This window comes from Anas platyrhynchos, chromosome 9 (assembly GCF_047663525.1).
Source record: "Anas platyrhynchos isolate ZD024472 breed Pekin duck chromosome 9, IASCAAS_PekinDuck_T2T, whole genome shotgun sequence".
In the NCBI taxonomy this organism is placed as follows: Eukaryota; Metazoa; Chordata; class Aves; order Anseriformes; family Anatidae; genus Anas; species Anas platyrhynchos.
Window position 1 is genome coordinate 20412874 of NC_092595.1, and position 20838 is coordinate 20433711.

The 20838-nt window shown below is 36.8% G+C and overlaps 1 protein-coding gene across 14 annotated transcripts in view; it reads left to right on the forward strand.

Annotated features, from left to right (window-relative positions):
• LOC119717758 (uncharacterized) overlaps nt 1-20838 on the forward strand; it is a 518405-nt gene that overhangs the window by 202487 nt on the left and 295080 nt on the right. For 2 of the 14 annotated variants that reach the window (XM_072042443.1, XM_072042444.1), the window contains one exon: nt 15201-17573. The exons of 11 other annotated variants lie outside the window; for them this stretch is intronic. In XM_072042443.1, coding sequence (XP_071898544.1) covers nt 15201-15802 — 602 coding nt within the window. In that variant the 3' untranslated portion in view covers nt 15803-17573. Of the gene's footprint in view, nt 1-3790; nt 6701-15200; nt 17574-20838 lie in introns of those variants that run through there. One more of the 14 variants, XM_072042446.1, reaches the window with a different exon arrangement.

The window sequence follows — 20838 nt, forward strand, 5'->3', positions numbered from 1 at the left end:
TTGAAGTATTCTTCAAAGTTTAGCTGAGTACAAGAAAACATCAGCATAAAGGAGCCTAGGGGTTTTGTCAAAATATTTTCATCATGTCCAAATCATCTCAGCAATCATTTCTAGCACAGAGTCCTTCCTTTCCTCTATCTGCTCATGGAGTGATAGCAAGCTGAAAATGATGTGAGCATATGTTAGGTTCATCACATTCCCACCCACTTTGGTATCCTATTCAAAAACTGTTGTAAAACCATTTTGCTGCTTGAGGAAAAGACTGTATTTAGAGACATAAGACAGAACTTTTTTTTTTTAATGATGAATATGCAGTAATTACCTATGAACTCTGAGGCTGAGGAAACTGCATTGCTCTAAATAAATGGGGAAAAATGCAAAATATTTACTAGCATATAAGTACTTATAAGAGATACATACAAAACCAATTAATGGTAATGTATGCAGGGAAGGGAAAATAAAATAACTTTGTGGACAAACAGTACTAGAGGGTCTTCTCAAAAATATCTCAAGTCTTCTAAAAGATATCCCACAATGACCTACATCATCCTTCATTCTTTGATTCCCTTCCTCCACTGAAGAAATTTTTGATGAAACAAAAAAATTAAATGTCTAGTAAGAATTGGAAGTATTAAACACTCTGATACCCCAAAGCAAGAAGAGCTCATTCTCATTCTGTTTAATCTTTTAAGGATGGAAAAGGTCTTAAAGTGAAGTCCATAGCTCTGAGCACTTTAACATCTTACTGGGAGCTGAATGCATTCATAGTGCTGACCCATATACAAGTATTTGTTCTAAGCTTCAGAGTTTTCAACTTTTTACTACCATTCCTCCTTCCAGTAAAATGAACAAATCTATCCACAGCTTCTTTTTTAAATATGTTTTTTAAAGGTACAGTAACAACTCCAGTTGAATTCTTTGTAATAAATGACATTGATCCTGTGTTCAGGGGCTCTAATCTATGAAATTGGTACAGTTGATATCTAGAAAATTTTAGTTGGAACATTTTCTGTAGCTGAGTAATCATTTTGACTACAGAGTATATAAATATGTTCAGCTGACTGACAATACAATCATTTGTTCTCATGACACTGGGGTATCAATCAGTCCCTAAACAAAATAACTATTCTTTTTAACCAAGTACAACAGTGCACACAGCAAGAGTAATGTCTTTTACTCCTTTTTTTAAAAAAAAAAATAGTAGTAAAGTGAGCATTAGATAGATGGTCGTTCTCACACCCTGCATTGTTTTGCACTAGGTTCCCTAATAAGCAGTAGGTAAAAGATGACAGCATTTCCTTACCTTTAGGTAAAAACAATAATCTTTATGTTACATCAGACTTATATATGGATCTCCAAAAGCAAGCAAGCTTTTTGTGAAGATCCAGAAGAGTCTATGCAGCAAGAACAGTTCAGCATCTGAGTGGGACTCCGGAAGCATTGGCAATGGTGTACCTGCCAGCCTCAAGATATGTCATGTCCCTAGTATGTTCTGCATATATCCCTGAAGAGTTAATATCCACTCCCAAAAGGGACTACATTAAAACTCAGCTTCTGCATAGTCTGAGAAAATGAGCTTTGTTTCATGAAAATCTGAGATTATAATGAGTAGCTGAGCAGTTATTTGCAAGCTGAATGGCTGCTAAATATAGCCATTCCATCAGAAGTTTCTCATATAGTGGATCTCTAGATAAACGAACAACCTGCTTCTGCCATGAAAATGCCTTTATCTTTAAAATGCTATTATTTGAAATATTTTTACTCTTTAAAATAACTGCTAATAGAATCACTGCCAGGCCAGGCTGAGTGAGTTCCCTCTGAGACAATACTCTGAGTTTAGACTTCACTTTGCTGCAAATTCTTGCCCTACCAATGCTGGTTTTGAGCTTTTTCTGACATTAATTGCTGTAGAATTGGAAAGAAAGGACTTAGGACTTGAAATTACAAATGTTTGCGCTCCCCCTCTCCCCTCCCCAAAGTCACCAAGCCTGGTATTAAAGATCAGAGCAAACTTCTGTAATGATTCATGAGATACCTCTACCCTCCCTCTCTCTTGAGCTCCCTGATTGCCTGATTCTGCATAGACATCAATGGGAGCTTTTATTGCTATTTAATAATAAATGGTATTTTGTTTGCCTACCTGACACTTTTATTAACTTCACTTTTTTGTGTATGCACACATGTTTCTCCAGGCATGATTTCTCCCCAACTCCCCCATCTCCTCCCCTTTTATTTTGGGGGAGGGGGGGGCTGAAGAAAAAGTGCAGCTTTATTTGAAGAGAATTTGTCCCTAATCTGTTGCAGCTGTAGGGGACCGTTTGGCCAATTAAAGAGAACAGGCTTTGGCTCCTTCCCAAATGAGGTGACCACATGTTACACTTGGATTGGTCACCTCAGGGGAATGGTGGGTCACAGGGGCATCTGGTTGTCATTTCCTCTCTGATCAGCATGAAGCAAGCATAAAGCAGCAAGGAAGAAAATACATATGTTTTCTTTATCTCTTGTCTTGTCCTGCAGCATTGAAAGGTCCAGAAGCTTCTAGTCAGAATAGGAGTGTCTCCTACAATGTGATGCAGCCTAGGATTTGGGAATGAAAGCTATATATGTGTTTTGCTTAGTTTTGAGGTGTCATTAACTTATTTTTGTCTCTGCTATAAAAGTGTAAATGTGAAGGATCTATTAATATAAAGCAATTAGAGTAGTGTGTACTGGTTTAGCCAACTGCAGTTTCTCAAAGATAGGAAATATACTCCCTTTTACAAGGCAAGAGCCTACTTCTGCTGTAGGTGAACAAAAAGGTAAAGAGCTGTTACTAGGCAAAAGAGGTTTAATATAAATGTAAGAAGACATTGTGATCTTTAGTGTCTCAAATGAGTGATGTAATCTTACACTCAGCACGGAATGTAAACTGGGAATTATGAACAATTTTACTAGTTGATCTGTAGTTTAATTGACTTCCAAACTGCACATACACCTAAGGCTGAAATACAGGCTACCAGAGCCATCACAGTGAGGTTGTCCTCAAAACATTAGAAACATCTGGTTTCAACTAAGCTCAGGTACTAATAAACTAATGCCCATCATGAAGGGGGAAATGCTTCAATGAACTAGCCAGGTCAGTGAACTCATTTTCCTCTGAATGTGGCTGGCCCCCATTTTCAAACTGTTATGGTTACCATAGATTGGTTATTTAGCTTGGTAAATGAAGTAGTGGCAATGGTGAAAAGGTTGTCTTGATATGAAGCTTTGATCTTTTCAGTGCAATGAATTTCTAGTTGTAACATTTCTATTCTAGGGTACTGAGCAGTACAGTAGCTAAGCATTCAAGAGCAAATTTCTGCATGGCAGCTGAGTTGATAAATGTGTTTTCTTAGCCAGGGTGAGTGAGGCTGTTGGTGTTAAAGGGGCTGTGAGGCCCACTCAAAATTGTTTGAGAGAAGGTGAGTGCACATGGAGCAGCTGATGAACCATGGTAACCTTGTAAGCTTCAGCCTTGATCAGAGGCTAGAAAGGAAGCAATGGTCTTGATCCCCACGTGGTGGAACACAGCAGATCATGCCATGGCCTCAGGGTATGGATCAATATCAGACCTGGCAAAACCTTTGCCAGAGAATTCAAAAGTGAAGCATATGTTAAATTATGTATGTTATTTTCAAAGCAGGGACTTTGATCAGAAATAGTTACTCTAGTCCCAGATTTAAACCTCTTAAACTTTGTAGTGAAATATGAAAGACCAGGTTTTAATTTCCCTCTGGCTTCATTAACTCCCTTCTTGTTTCTCCCCTAACAGAATTTAGTTTTATTTTCTTTGGAAGCTGTCCTCATCTGAAACCTAAAACCGTGAGCCAGCCTGCCATCTCCTTAGTGACACAATCTTTCTCCAAATTTATTCATTCATACATCCCACTCCATTGTTGTATTCTACTTTTGTCACATACTTAATTTTCCAAACTATTTTGTGTATAACAGATTTGTCTGACAAATCTTATGATTTTAGTTCTAGTATCCGTACATAATCTATTTACTTATTGATTTGCTGTTTGTTGTTGTTTGGTTTTGTTTTTTATAACTCCTTCTAAATGCCATAGAACACCTGTACAACAAAATGGAAAGTCATATGTGGTTACTAGTTAATTCTTATTTATTAAATGGCTCTACATTTAAAAGGAAGAAGGGGTAAAATTTAGCTTTAGTCAGTATCTTTTATTTTTTCCTCTGGATCCTTTTTCCCAGTGGCCAACAATAAAATAACAAATGCTGCATGGAATTCTATTTTGACACTTTTCAAGAAGACAAAGAGCTGAGTTTCCAGGCTTCATAATTTATTTTTTTTTTCTCCTTCAAACTGAAGCTGAGAAGGCCTTCCTTTAAAGGTATTCAATTTTTGAGATCATTTTAAGGCTGAAAAGCTCAGCCTCTGATTAAATTTCAAACATATTCAACTCAAAACTTAATCAGACCCCCTGGAGAGCTGACCACTTAGCAAAGTTATGACTGAATGGCGAGTTGTTTTTTTTTTTATTTTATAAAGTTTGGTCTGGGACTTTCATCCAAACCTGTAGAAGCAGTTGGTAACTTAGCAAGCATCTTGTTTACTAACTAAAGAAATATGACGTGTAGCAAACCTTCAAGTCTTATTGTGCTTTGAAAAGGATGGTTGCTTTCATTACAGGAATGAGGTTCTTGGTAAGACAGTTGCTGGACCAGCACTGTGGTCAGTGCCCAGTAATGTTAACTCTTTCCTTAGAAATACGTAACATGTTTCTAGAACATAATAATGTATGAACACATGATCTGCCTAGAATGTCTGGCATAATAAAAACAAGTGACAAAATCCTGAACCTTAACAGCTAAGAGTCAGATTTATCTTGCATAATCTAAATTTTTTTGGACTAAGAACTGTATTTTGTGGTTAACAATGCCAATTCTAATGAATTCCCAAATTAGAGAAAGGGCTAGGGATAAAATTGAACTCTTTCTTCTTTTAAGATATGGACTTTTGAATCTTGAAACTTCAAGTTCATTTATAGATACATTTAATCAACTTGCAGTTTACTAATATTGATAAAATAGATGGCAGATGATAAATAACTGTAGGTACGTCTTTTAATGTTCCAAATTCTGCATTTATATATCTGAAATACCAATTCTGAAATCCAGATAGCAGCTTTTCAGTCTCTGGACTGGTTAATATCAGAACTGAAGATAAACAAACTATGGTCTTCTAACCTGCAGAGCTTGACTGACATCATGTTAAACTAACATATTTTGACCCTAAGAAAATATAAAGAGAGCTTTTTCCAGGGTAGAAGGAAAACTGCAGGGCTTTTTGACTAAGGTCATTTTCATCCTCCTTTGTTCTCCCTAGAAAACCTGATTTGTAAAACCTTCCAGACACACAGAGAAATAGCGGTTTTATTTTGCATTAATAAATAACAGCAGCGTTTGACCAGATGAAATATAAACTCTAGTAAACACGATTGGCTTAAGTAGAAATATTTGAAGCTACTGGAGTGGAGGTAGTTTGGGTAGGGAGGATGCATGGCTTTATCTGTGTAGATTAATCATATAGAGCACAGTTGACTCATCTTCTGTCTCCATTTTATTGCCTCAGGTGAGTTGAGCATTATATCTTGCAAAGTGAAGCATTTGTTACTAGTTGTTCAAAGTTCAAGTAATGCCCAGTTCCACAATTCATCACAAATGTCTTTGGCTTTTATTAAAATAAATTTTCAACCCTTAAAATTAATTTTTCTCTTAACTTTCTCTTGAGAGCAGCAATGTTGCTTCTGATGAAATAAAAACATTATGAAAATGTTATAATAATTCTATAGTCATTGGGAACAGTTCTGTGACATTGAAGAATTCTATATCTTTTAGAGATCTCTACGGTTTACAGGGCAAACAAGGAAATTATGTCATTGCTGCAATAGTTCTATGATTTTAGGAAAATTTTTGCATCCATCAACATGTGGAAACACAGTTCATAATCCAGATTGATAGCATCTCTCTGAATTAAAATCCCTGATCCAATACAATTATGACCTACCCCTGAATTTCAAGCTTGTTTTGTCCAGGTCAGTCTCCGATATTTAAGAATCCATAATACAGGAAAGAAAATATGAGATGTGCTTTCTTCTTTCAGGCACTAAATATATAGAAACAAACAACTGAATCATAAAATAAATCCATAACCAACCACCAAATAAACAAGCAAACAAAAAACAAAGAAAGTACCATGTGGCTATGCAGACAAAATTGATAGGTAGTCCAGTAAACTGAAATTGTTTCCATGATCCAGACCATTTTAGTCCTTCTTGAAGGAAAAAAAAATATCTTGTATTAATATTATTGATTCAAGAAGTAACATTATATTTCATCCCATAAAACTACAGACTGTGATGGAAATTTTCAATATGGCTGAAAGCTGATTCAGTTCAAATATGTATCTTAGGCATGTTTAAGTGGATGGACAAATGTGAAATCTGTAACACTGCTGTAATATTTATAGTTTGTTTGCACAAGACCTCTGGTGAGCGTGCACTGTTTGTTTAGACAAGTGCTACTGGATTTCAGAACTGGCCCACAGGTCAGAGTCAACACTTCACAAGCACTGATGGAAAATGTTTCAGAAATGTTCTACCCAGGACTGCAAGTCAGGTTTTTCCATAGTTGCCTAAGAATGCAACCCAGAAAAACAAAGATATCACTGTTGTCATTTTTTTTTTTAATGTATTGTATTTGAAATACAGCAGTAACTTCCCAACTTCTTTGTGTTTTACTTTGTGCAAAGTAAGGTGCATCTGTGTTCTCTACAATACATATGAAAGTGAATAAGTTGCAAGTTAATAGTGTCAGCAGCAAAGTCTCGTAGTCTTCTTGAATATTGCTTTCCCTGTTTTCTTTGCATGGGACAGTAGTTTCAACAGGGGAGAGAAGAGGAATGCTGATATTGAAGATACTTCTACTGCCTTGTAGAGGTAGTACTTGTTTTTTGGTCTTCATTCTGTTGACTTTAAAACTGAGATGTAAAGGAACTCTTGAGGGTATTTTAATTGAATTAAATTGATTTAGTTATTTAATAGTATGCAAATCTTTTTGTTGGATTCAGGCCTGTGACTATCGTTTGTAGCTTTACTCACAATAAGACAAGCTAAACAGGGAGTAATCATAAGGTGAAGTTTCATTTAGGAAGAGATACACAAGCAATAGTGGAATTAATTCAGAAAAAAAAAAAATGACTTCAAAGAGAACTGGAAGCAAGTCATAGAGATATTTGAATCTGAGATAATATTGTAGGAAATAATCCAGAAGAAAACGTGGTTTGGTGACTTGGATGGATGACTTCCAGTCCTACTTGGCTTTCATGTGCAGGACATGGGATTTAGATTATTTCAGCAAGAACTGTATGTGCATACCTTTAAGGAATTGTAAAGTTATTTAACTTGGACTAAAATGTTTTGATTTCACCACAGTTATCCTGGCTGTGATCAAGGCATTCAATGCAGATTTCTGGAGATATAGGAACATAACAGAGTCTTAAGATTGATCCCTCTCATGCAGCAAAAAGCAAACAAATCCCACACCACGCTACCAAACAGATTTACTTTTTTCTAATCCTATTTTGATGCAGTTATATTCAAATTAAATTTTAATTACACAAGTAATCACTGACCTTTTAAATTCAGATTATTTCCAGAAATACATAACGTGCTTCCTTGTCATGTGAATTCCACAATTGCTGGCAGACTGAAAGCTTTTTTAAGCTCAGTTTGAGTATCTAGATTGACATATTTAATTTCAGATTCAATACTTCTCTTTTGTAATGGACATGTTCTCTCCTCAGGATCACATTTGCCTCTTATTGAATATACCCTCTTGTTTTCTGTAGAAGAAAGGAGCAGTAAAGTACCTAATGATAGACTCACTTTAATTTCAGTAGAACCTCTAACAGCCCTTGTGGAAATCTTGGTTGTTTTTCCAGAGTAAAACACATTGCAAAACCCTGAAGAAACCACCACCATCACACATTGCAGGTAACTGCAAGGAAAATCAATCAGATGCAAACTTGATCTGAAAGTCTCTGAGGGTTTTTTACTTCCCTCGGAACCCCAAAGATTGAACTAAGCAAGAGACTTAGAACTGCAGCAGTATTAACAAGGCTGCTAGCATAACCCATTGTACTACTTTGAATTCCAGTTTGCGCAGTACCAATATTGGATTATGAGTCCTTCTCTATGTAAAGGTATGCTTCATTGATATTCCTTTTTACCAAAACTATGTATGACAGAAACTTCTTAGTTTCCCTGCCTGTACTTCACTCATTTGTATTGCCATCCAAAACTTGTTCTTTGCTGTTCTTTTGGCTGAAGTTGAATCTTTATTTTCTGCATTTTAAGCATGTTATTATGTGTACTTTGAAACAAAGACAGACTATTCATTTCTCTTTGCAACAGACTTTCACATATGTGATGATTATACTCACTGGCATTCTTCTTAGTCAAAACAAGCCTTTTTGCTCAATCTATACTTTTTTTTGTTTGTTTGTTTGGTGTTGTATAACTCTGCTTTCTGTCATTGTACCCATTGAACTTGTAGATGAACCATATACTTTATTCCTGGGGATTTTGGTAGAAGAAACACCTTTGCAAAACTCTCAAGTCTTTAAATTATGAACAGAAGCATCCTTTCCTTATTCAATCATATCACTTATGGATTTTACTGGGAAAACTTAATGTCCTTCGTATGCTGTGTTGTACAGATCTATCACAAACCAGTTAACAAGGACATTTCAAATAATCTAATTTTAGTTTACATAACCTTTCAAAATTGGATTATTAAGACTTGGGAATTGCAATGTATGTGTAGAACAGGGTACATCCCTGCTTAAAGTGCAAGAGTCACTTGGCCACTAAAGTGTAGTATTTGATCTCACACTCTGAGCATTTGCTGTGGATTTATGTTTTATTTTGAAGCACAACCTGGATGTAACAAACTGCAAAGTGTTTCAGGAAAGAGTAAATTTCTTAATATTAATTGTTTCCCAACTCCACGCTAGGAAGGAATAAGTAAGAACTTGATAAGTGGAGGAGGTGGAAGGGCCATAGATTTGTAGGCAGAGCAGGTGATAACGTAACTGGTAGAGATTACAGACTAATTAAGGGAAACTAGCAATTGACTGCCAGGTGTGCAAGATGCACAGCAGGATAGAGCAAAGGGCTAGTTGTTGGGGACTAAGCAAACAAGAATTTTTAGGTGCTCTCTAAAGCACTGGGTGAACATAGCTCCAATTAGTAGTTTGTCCGATATAAGTTGTGTGTGAGAGGGAAAGACAAATAATAGTGAAAGAATGTTTTTACAAATGATTTTTTTTTCAAATGTGACTTCAAGCTTTTGCGTTACATCTGAATGTTTCCTAACACTGTGTGCCTTGCTAATAATCAGCAAATCCATGAATATGAATGAATAAGAATTCAACTTTGTGGTATTAGTGAAGTATTACTGGAAAAAAAAACAAACAAACAAACATAAAAGTTATTTTCTGCTGTAAAAAGGCCAGGTTTCATTCCAGCTGAAGCTGCCTTTTGAACAAATCCTTGGTATTAGCCACTGCTTTAGATAGTATGAGGATTGGTGGAACACTGTTATTCTCAAGTACAGGCACTGAAGAGTAATTCAGTCATTACATATTTTAATACAAATTACAGCTTCCTGATGAGCAACTATAAATATGCCTCTGCTGCCGTGTGCGTAACAGGCAGATGAGTGTCGTGCTCTTGCTGAGAAGCCCCGTAATTGAGAACCAGATGCTCGTAAGTTCTAGCACAGATTCTGGTCTTCACTTCATGTGCGTGCTTGAATGATTGCCTACATCAGTGATATATAATTAATTGGTTAGGTACTGGGAATGTGCAGAAGATATAAAAGCACTACAGAAAGTATTTAAGGAGGTGTGTTATTACTCTACTTCCTTCTCATAAGATCCAGGCAGTGTGAGCTTTTGAAATGTACCTACATAAATATATGTTTCACAAAAAAGGGGTGTTAATATTTAGATGTCTGTTCTATTCTCTTATCAAGTGAAGTGTGAATACAGTTGTTACAGCTTTCAATATTATACAGTAATGAAATATTTTACTTATTTGATAGGTAGGTAATGTTGATGCGTTTAAAGCCTTAGCCATCAGCTAGGGTTTTATGCTGGTCTCAGCTGTTAGTGTGGGTATGCTGAGGGGGGTATTTCCATTTATATCATTATAATCTTTATTACCAACATGAATGCTACTGGCTTTAGATGAAGATGGCATTGTAACAAAATGAAAAAATATCACTTCCCTAGTAGCAGAAAACAAAGTAAACCAATCATATTTGTGATGTTTAAATGAATGACTCTGTAAGCTGGGAGAAGGACAAATACAATCATATGCACTTTACCACTGGGTATTACAAAAACTGAGGTATGTTCTAAGTCTGAGAACAAGTGTAGGTGTCTCATATACCTTAAAAGATAAGGTTACATTCCTAACAACTGTGTAACAGCCCTGTTTCTCACGTTTCTAGCAGTTGTCAAAGCATTTAGTGAAACATGAATACTGTAATTATGGTATATTTTAGGAAATGGGAATTAATTTTAGTATTATAACACTAATATTCTTTGGTAAGCTATTAATAATTTGACTGCTTTCTGTTTAAAATACAGCTCTTTAAAACAAGATATATAAGGAAATGAATGTGGTTTACATCATCCTTTGGGCAAACAGACCACAGACATTTTCCAAACCAAGTACAGTGCAGGGACATCTGGTGGCTGAATATCCTGTATCTAGGTAAATAACCCAATGGATAATGTACCTGTCCAACAACTGGATAACAGCTAAGCAACTTCCTGTCCAGCAGATGACTGGGACTTAGTTATCCAGTGTAACATCTGGTGTGAATTTTAGAAGAGAGCTCCATCTCACATGCTTAGGCTCAGCTATGTGGGTAGCAAGCTCCACAGTGTGCACTGGGATCTTGCTAAAGGTTTTGGAGACAGAGTAAGTTGATAGAGAAGTCTTACTATCTCTCTGGGTCCATTGTAACACAAACAGAAACACACGGCCTGGGAATGGCTTCCCCTGGAATATGGTGATCAGGATATCAAATTGCAGCTGCTAAAAGCATTCTTGCCTCAAAGAGAACATTAGCTGCAGGTGTTGCCCATATCCCAGGATTGTAATGTTCATGGTGCAGGTGTGAGTGAAGTGTAGCCTTTCTGTTCCAGTGCAGTAGAGTTTTTGTGATGTTTCTCTGCTTCCCTCGTGGTATTTCCATTATGGATGGGTAGCTATGATTGCTTGGTTTCAGTCTCTGAAGTTTAAGTACTGAAATTTCTTGTTCCTTTGGGATATGCATTGTAGAACTAGTAAGAAACCTAAGATTTCATCTTGGAACGTGAGGTAATGGGACAGAGGAGGGGAGGGGTGCAACATGGTGGCATGGAGGTACCAAAAGTAAAGACTTCTCTCTTCATTGCTTTTGAGAATCTTATGTTACACGCCTCAATTCTCTGGAAGAAAATTGCTGTGAAAAAAGTTGTTATAATATGTCAAATCTGTGTTATACCAGGAAAGTGATTCTTATTATATTATTCTTGATACCAATTATGTTTCTCTTTACATTTAAAATATTCTGAACCTGGACCTTCAACACTAATAAAAGGATCTTTATTTGTACAGTAAAACCTGCTGTTTTTAGAAAACATAGGTGTCGTCTCCCTATTTATAAAGGCACAGGAGCAGCACTGCAATTTTGGATACTAGCTTTTTATTGCTTCATGCTATTTTAGCTTAGAATAAAGTTGCATTTCTTAGAAAAGAGGCATTGACTGAAACACCTCAGTACAAAGCTTTCGGTTCCAATTTGGGAGTTAGCATCACTGTTTTCTCTTTCTTTTCTTGAGAATATCTTAAACCAATGCTTTTAATCATTGTGAAATGACAGTGTGTCTCAGAAAACTTTCCTTGCTTTTCTGAGCACTAGTTTCTTTGTGAAGAATAGAGTTAAGACTCTAACTTTGTGAGGAGGTTGCAACACGTGGGATCTTTGTGCCCGTTGTTGACCTTTCTGTTGATTATTGTATGTGTAAACATAATGAAATGCTGTACAATAAGATGTTAAGAGAATCCAGAAATCAACCCATCATGCTAAAATCTTACTCACACAACTTTGTGCAGTTTGAAACTAGTTAAAGAAAAAAGATGGCCTAATCTTCCTTTTTCTTTAGTCTTACAGAACATATGCTAATGTCTGTGTGTGTTTTGGATTTGGTTGCTTAAGTTTTTAGTTATTTATTTGGAAGGGGATTTTAAGAATTATTTTCTGTTGTTACAAAACCTAAATTAAAAGTTTACAATGTTATCAAACTTTGTGTGCCTAATACTTGCGTAGTATACAATTCAAATGTATTGAGAGTCTAAAACATGTGGATTTGGGGAAAAAAAAAAGTTTATCATTCTCAGTTCTCTGCATCTCTGGTTTCTGTTCTTTGTACACAGTGCTCTTATGAGGTTTTGATTTTTTTTTTCTCTGTTGAATCTTATCCAGAATGCTTAAACATGTTAATGACTCGTAGAGTACAGACCTCTGCTTACAAACCAGTTCTATTTCTTGAGTTGTTGAATTCCTAGCAGAGCATATCTTGATTCATTTGGTAATGAAATTTAGCTTATTTTCTGAATTAAGCCATTTTCATAACAATATATACACCACTGGGACTTCTTAAAAGTTACTGACGGATAAGAACTCCTAGATTCTTTTGTCCCCAAGTTAAAACTTAATACTTCCTTGAATCTCTTAAGGTGTGAGAGGAAAAAACATTTTATATTTGATTACATTTTCTATTTGGGTGTTATTCTGAACTTATTTCTAACCTTATCCTCATCAGCTACTTATGATTTTTTTTCTGCTTTTTGGGGCTTAATATGGTTCTCTTGGTCATTTTTTTTTTTTTTTTACGGGGGGTAAATTCTTATGGTAGTAGTCCTATGTCAGTTTGTCTTCAGATTGTCTCTAAGAAAATGTTTCTCTGTAAATCTTTTATGCATCCCTGCCTTAAAAGTACAAAATTAACTTTATTTCTAAATTAACCAATACTCTTTCTCAAATAACAAAAGAAAGCTGAAGTATATTAGTAATGTGATTGTAGTACAATTAAGCACAATTACCTTGTCTTAAACTGTAGGTAACCTCATGAGACTGCAGAGTTCTCTTGCAAGTTATTCTCAAGCAATTAGGAAAAATATGAAGGGAAGTTTGTAAAATGTTGTTCTTGTATGTCTTTGTATGCTTTTTTTTTTTCATGTGGAGTCATTTGGAAATAGTAGGCTGAAAAAATGACTGTTTTTGTTTATTTTTGTCGTTGGTTGTGTTTGATTGTCTTGTTTTTAAATAAGAGTTTTTTCCAGAGTTTCAGCTTTTCACAGTTGTGGTAGTTTGGCCTCTGTTGTGGACATGTCATCTTGATTATCTCTGTCAGGCTGTTAGCAAGTCAAGACTAACTTTTGAGTCTTGAGATAGGAGTCATCAAATCTGGTTATCAGGTTCCTTTGCATTTTGTTTTTTTTTCCTGCTTATATATTTTCAACATTGATGTCAATCAATACATCCATCAAACTCCCACTTGGAAGTCAATTTACCAGAGAATTTGTACAAGCTATTTTAACAAATGGCAAAGAAGGAATTTAATAAAATATAAGCTGTAAAGCTCTGTTAAATTAGATGAGTGGAAACTAATGTGCAGCTGAAGTTAAAAAGTGCTAAATAACATATATATAAACTTAATACTTCAGTCATTCTGAACTATACAGAATATGGACCTGCTTAGGTTTCATGTTAGAATTTTGACTGTTTATTATTAGCAAGTAGAAATTCTAATGGCACATAAAGAGAAATATGCAGAGTTCAAATACAGAGTTTTAAAAGAGTAGCTGAGCTAAAAAACGTGAAAGAATCCCTTTGTGTAATGATGTGCCTCGAACTTATTGAGTGACTCTCCCCAACAGTACCCTTATCCGAGGGGTCAATAACTTTCCAACAGCCGTATGTCATACTGTATTTTTCTCTTAAATTAGAAAATGCAGGATCTGGTAAATGTTGCCTATTCTGCAACAAAAAGCTGATCAGTCACTGTGCAAGACAAGAAGCCTCCAGTTCTGTAATATTCAAGGCCCAGTGGGAGCAAGAAGCCAGAGGTCTCCTGCCTCTGACTGCTCTGCTGTTGGAAGTAGATGGCCCTTGCTCTACAGTAAACCAGGGATTACTAGATCATACAGGCCAGGCTCTGCTTTGGGACCTGTTTGCTGCTTTAGAAAACTGTCACAGCTGTGGTTAGTCATTAGTGCCAGGGCCTGCAACTGTAGGTGACGAGGGAATTATTTCTCAGGGCCTGAAATACCAATGCTGTATGAGATTATCATTATGAAGAGTTTTGTTAAAGAAGGAGTTCAAAGAGTTTGAGAAGCGCTTTCATTGCATGAGCTGAATCATAATATACAGATACTGTGACTACTTAAACAGATTTATTCTGTGGTACTATGTCCTGCTTTTTCTTATATTCCAAATACTGTTTTGTTTAATTAACTGCTCATTTTCAGCTTAAAATCACTCTTTGACTCACTGACTCCATCAAAAAAGATACTGTTTGCTGAAACAATAATAATTACTGTTTTAAAATTTGTAAGTCTAAGAGGGGATACCTCTCACTTGTGTTAGAGAAGTGTGCTCATTATTCTGCACTATTCTTCTCATTAGTGCAGCTTTGAATGTCAGCAGACCATTTCTTGTCAGTGGTAAGATTTCTTGGGAAGAAGGTATGGGGATCACTGACAAAAATCTTCTATTTGGCATCATTCATACAGCAAAACCAATAATTTCTATACTTACAGAATACAGTAGTTTCTTTAGTAGTTTCAGCTGGGGAGCTGAGCTCTGCCACAACCGCTGTCTCACTCCCCCTCCTCAAAGGGAAAGGGGGAGAAAATATGATGGAAAAGGATCAAGGGTTGAGATAAGGACAGGGATATCACTTAACAATTATTGTTATGGGCAAAACAGACTCAGCATGGGGCAGGTAGAGAAATTTATTACCTATTACTAGCAAGCTAAAGAAGTGAGAAACAAACAACAACAACAAAACTAAAAACACCTTTCCTCCCATCCAGTCTCTTCTACCTCCTCCCTCCCAAAGCAGCAGAGGGGAGCAGGGAATGGGAGCTGTGGTCAGTCTGTGATACTTCATCTACGCTGCTCCTTCGTGGTCACTCTGCTCCTACTCCACTGTGGGATCCCTCCCACAGGATGCTATCCTTCACAAACTGATCCTATGTGGGCTTCCCACAGGCAGCAGCTTTTCATGAACTGCTCCCATATGGGTCCGTACTACAGGATCCGTCCATCAAGAGCAAACTGCTCCAACATGGGTCCTCCACAGGTGGCAGCTCCCCCCAGACACTCTGCTCCTCCATCGGCTCCTCTCCACGGGCTGCAGCTCCGGCCCGGGGACTGCTCCTGCGGGGGCTCTCCATGGGCCGCAGCCTCCTCCAGGCCACATCCACCTGCTCCAGCGGGGGCTCCTCCATGGGCTGCAGCATGGAGATCTGCTCCATGGGGGGCCCATGGGCTGCAGGGGGACAGCCTGCTCCACCAGGAGCCTCTCCACAGACTGCAGGGGAACTGCTCCGGCGCTTGGAGCACCTCCTGCCCTGCTCCTGCGCTGATGTTGTGGGCTGGAGGTCTATTTCTCACTCATCACTCTCCAAGATGATGTTGCACTGCATTTTATTTTTTTTTCCCCCTTTCTTAAATCTGTTCTTGCAGAGGCACAAACAACATCACTTATCGGCTTAGCCCTGGCCAGTGGTGGGCCCCTTTGGAGATGGCTGAAACTGTCCCTTTTCTAACATGGGGCAGCTTCTCGATTCTTCTCAGGGAGGCTACAGCTCTAGCCTCCCACTACCAAAACCACATAAACTCAATACAGGTCCCCCCATTGCTGATACAGCTTTTGGAGTTGATGGGAGTTACAAATAGTTGAAGAAACGCTAATAACTCTGGAAAATGTTATGAATAAAAGGGGTAGGGAACACTGGGCATGAGGAAGGTGGCTTTTAAAACACAATGAGAGAGAAATGTTTAATGGATATGAGGAAAGAAAGAGAGCTGTGAGGGAGAGGAATAATAATTTCTGCTCGCCTTCTGATGCCAAGTGCTTAAATTCCTTTTGGATAGCTTGAATCCCTGCACTTGAGCAAACCTGCTGATTTCTTTTTGTGAAAGGAAAGCAATCTGGATCTGGTATCCTGTCTAGTTATCCATTCTACTCCTCTAATGCCTTAGAGGAAGAAAAGCACTTCACGTGTAGAGCAACTAAAATTGAATATGCTTGTGATGTAGATGCAATGATCTACCCAACATTTTTTTGAAGAATGTTCCAGAGGCCTGATCCAAAGTCCAATAATTTTAAAAGAAGTCGTTAATGGACTCTGGATTACACCTTAAAAGAGTTAGACCTATCTTTGTCTGTTGATTCCTTATTTCTCTTTCTTTCCTGATTTGGAAAACAATGATTTACTCTTGCCCCAGCCATTTCAAGTAGGAGTGAATAACTTTACAATAAAAACACCAGAGAGCACTGTAAAGATTTAGCTGAATTAAGAGGTGTTGTATTCATAAAGTTATTTTCAGTAGCTGGAGCCTGGGTGGTCATCCTCTGGTTTGTAAGTAGATAAATTTCTCCCTAGAGCCACCATGCTCTCATACTTGTAGAGGGAAGTCTGTGTGGTAAATAGAGGTATTTATTGGTTTTGCATTTAACTGCTATCTCTGTAGAGGGGCTTTTCTCTTTGGATTTTCTTTTATTATTTTTATTTTTCCACAGTCAGGCTTGTCCAAACGGTTTTGGCTATGGCATCATGCTTCCAATCTGGTGTCTGTGTGTGTATAATATATATATTTTCACATATCATATAAATTTATTAAGAAGACTTTTTATGGCTTTCATTGATTTAGAACTGCTTTCTTTTAATGAATAATAGCACGACAAGTACATCTGTATTTGCATTGTTTGTACGTTTGAATGGAAAGCTGTGGAAAGAAAAAATAATGATTCTCAGACTGTGAGATACTGTAAACATTTCTACTGTATATGACATCATTGAACAGGAGATTCAACCTCATCTCAAATATAAAAGTGTGATGTATTTTCAAAGCATGGCCTTCTCAGTCATTGTTTCAGATAGTATCCCTTTTCTGATGTTATACAATGTGTTGATTCTCCTCCCATTTCATGTGAGATCATTACTATACTGAACGGGATTGCACAGGAACCCTACCAAACTCTGATGGATCTGTATAAAGAACAGTACTACATGCTCAGTGTTTTTGTTGTTGTTTGTTTTTTAAGCAGTAGATATTGTAATCCTGAGGAGAAAAATGTAAGATGTACATGATCTTTTAGCATGATACAATGTGTGAAGGTCAGACAGAATAATAATAATTGTTGTAGCAGAGTTCCGCAATACATGTATTCCTAGCAATTCCTACCTTCTTATCATGCTCTCCTTTCTTCAATATTGCGTTGGTTTTTTTTTGTTTGTTTGTTTTTTTTTTTTTTTTTTTTGATTATATGATTGGAAGGAAACAAAAAAACAACAACAACAAAAGTGTTTTTGTTGCTAGTGGTAACAATGAGCCAGTGCTATTGACAAATAACAGTACCTCTCTGAGTGGAGTTTCATATTATTCCTAAAATATTTCTTAAGTAAACTTCAGTTCTCTTTTCTCCTGGAAGAATTTGCTTCTGGAGACACTAAGACACATGAGATTTGTTTGTGTTTGTTTTGTTTGCTTTCATAAAGCAGTTTGGAGTTGTAAACCCAAGTGTAATCAATGTTGCATGACTTTTCTTTGAATGGTATAATTACATTCAGATGCCAAGTGTGAAGTGCTTTGACAGTCTTACAACAACTTTTATTCAAAGCTTTGAAGCAAAAGAAAGAAATGAAGAAACAACTATTGTCTTTTGGTGAGAATAATAACATTTGAGACTCCATCATGCTTATCCGCTAAATGCTATGTGGAATGGTGTTTATATGCAATAGGATGTATACAGTGAGCTGTTTAAAATAGTAGCTTATGAGAACATTCCCTGATGCATGCTGTTATACCTGGGGAGCTTGCCAGATACCATCAGTAAAATGGACCATAAAAGCAATCTGAAACCTACATTCTTAGTGGAATTTATCTGATAAATACCTTGCTAAATCCTAAGTGTTTCATTCATCTTTTTAAAGTGTGGTACACTGATCTGCTTATCTGTTTAGCCTCACTGGCAGCATCCTCTCTAGAGGTTAAAACATATAAGGCAAGATACATCCATTCACTTTAATAGAGTTATCTCAGGAAGAATGAGGTCTGCAGTTTCATTAATTAAACATGACCTTACTTTTGACGGTCTCATGGTGAAGATGTATGCATGGCTGTGTTAGTAAATTCCATTTCAAATACAGCTTCTCCAGTGTCAACTAAAATGTTACAAACAAAAGAGCCCATGTATCTAGAAAACATATATTTTAATAAATATATGTAAACAATCCCTTTCGCTGGCTTCTGCCATCTGTAATGTGTGATAGTGAAATAAAAGATGTGTAATCTTTCAGTATTGCTATAGGGCTAGTAATTATTTTGCCATAGTTCTGCAGAGGATAGAAGTTGTTTGAGATAGAATTTCTGTTTAATCACACTGTTATGTGATTTCAAATTTGATTTTCATCCCAGGAAAAAAAAAAAAAAAAATTACAATCCTAAACTCTTCTCAAAGAATTCTGAGAAAATTTGGTTTTGCTAAATAGCCAAAATCAAAATATTATGTTCCTCTTTGAAGTGCAGAATAGATCCTACCATTTTTCTTGAAGTATCCAGATATTCCATGCTGATAATTTCCTGGTGGAAAGAAGCTACATTTATGTGAAGTAAATTACTAAATTTACATTCAGGAAACTTTTCCTCACTCCCTCCCCTCCCCCAGTATAATAAATAATCAAAACATAATCAAAAAGTTATGCCCTTGCTTCTTTCTTGTGGAAGATGGCCATCTTCCATTTCTGCAAAATTTCAGCTACCTTTGTCTTTCCTTTTATGTTTCTTTTCCATCTATAAGATATTTGATTTTTCTCACAAACTAAGTTAAGTAAACCTCTATCTTCAGAACGAATGAATGGGGAAAAAGCAGAAACTTCTGAAATGGAAACATAATAGAACAGAGGCACAGAGTATTTGGCTGTCCTTGAAAGAAAAAGAACAGAAAGAGCAGCCGTGCACTCCATGGATCTGAACAGCAGTGCAATCTTCAGTTCTGCCTCTATCCTGTTTTAATTAATATGTTGAAGTTAGAAGTGGTAAGTTGAAGGCCTCCTTTTGCTCTGTTCAAGACTAGCAGTAATTAATAAAACACCCAGAACAAAATGAATAACTGGATAACTTCCCTTTCTGCACTATTAAGTGAATGACTGACCCCTTCAAATATCAGAAACAGAAAGGTGTCATCCACAAATCAGTATAGTTTTGAGAGTTTGCTTTTACAGAATGAACAGAAGTGGATATGTTTTTCACTTTATTCAAGGTATCATTCAGATTTCTACCTTGGAACAAAATAAAAAGAGCTTGATTTGAATGTAAGCACAAAATTATGAATGCTCTGTAGTGAAGAAATCATTTATTTTAGCCCAGAACACAAACTTCTGCCATCCATTCCAAGAGCAAATGTTGGCAATAGCTCCATCATTAGATAGATGGATCAATGGACCCTCTCTATTCCTATCTATGGGGCCCTATAATCATGGGAACACTTAGGTTTGGTTGCTTTCTTGTCATTGTATGCTAGTAAAAACACACATGATATGTGGTATCTCGTTTGCATGGCACGAAGTATAATACTTAGATACTTTACCAAACACATGTTCTTTACTGGCAGTAAAGGATAGTGACTTTTTTGTGATCACCTCTATGCCACAGTTACATCAACCTGAGTAGAAGGAAGTGGTTTCCAAGCAAAACTGCAAATATGCAGTCTGGCACTTCTGATGAATCTTTTATGAATGCAATTGCTTCTGGCTGATGAGCTAGACAGCTGGTTTGATGGGCTGTAATTTGGGATTTAGGCTCCGAATTTGAGGATTTGAATCTCTCACTCTACATGTGAGTGACCTATGTGTGGGATAAAGACTTTTTTTTTGGGGGGGGAAGGGGAGGGGAGGGGTTTCTTACTTTGTCTGGGGAAAATCCTCCAGGGGATTTTATTTCCTTCTCATATAGAACATGAACACGGAAAATCTACCAGAACAGTGCAGGAGTGGCTCTTTCCTACTCAGTTGCAATGCTGAGAAGGAGCCCTTTCCTTTGGGACCAGATGCTAGATCTGGATTCTGAATGACTATCTTCTGTACATATGTGAATCTCTAAAAGGGTCTGCCTGTAAGTAGTGTTGAATATCTGAACTGAGATCAGTCATGCAGATCTAAGAGAAGTGTTTGGCCTTGAGCGTGAATTAGTCTCAAAGACAAAATTCATAGCAGCCTACTTGTTAATGAATTACGAAGTCTTTATTTTTAAACAGTATAAGTCTACCCAGCTTCCCACAAGGAACTCATTATACTTTGCACATGGAAGAAAATGGAGAAAATAAGTGGTACTTTGGAGGGTGGGGAGTCTGGTTCTAATACAGATTTAGTTATGTTACGTGTGTGACATTGCACCAAAGGTGCTGATAAATAGAACGTGCTTTGTAGTTAGTTGTAGGGTCTA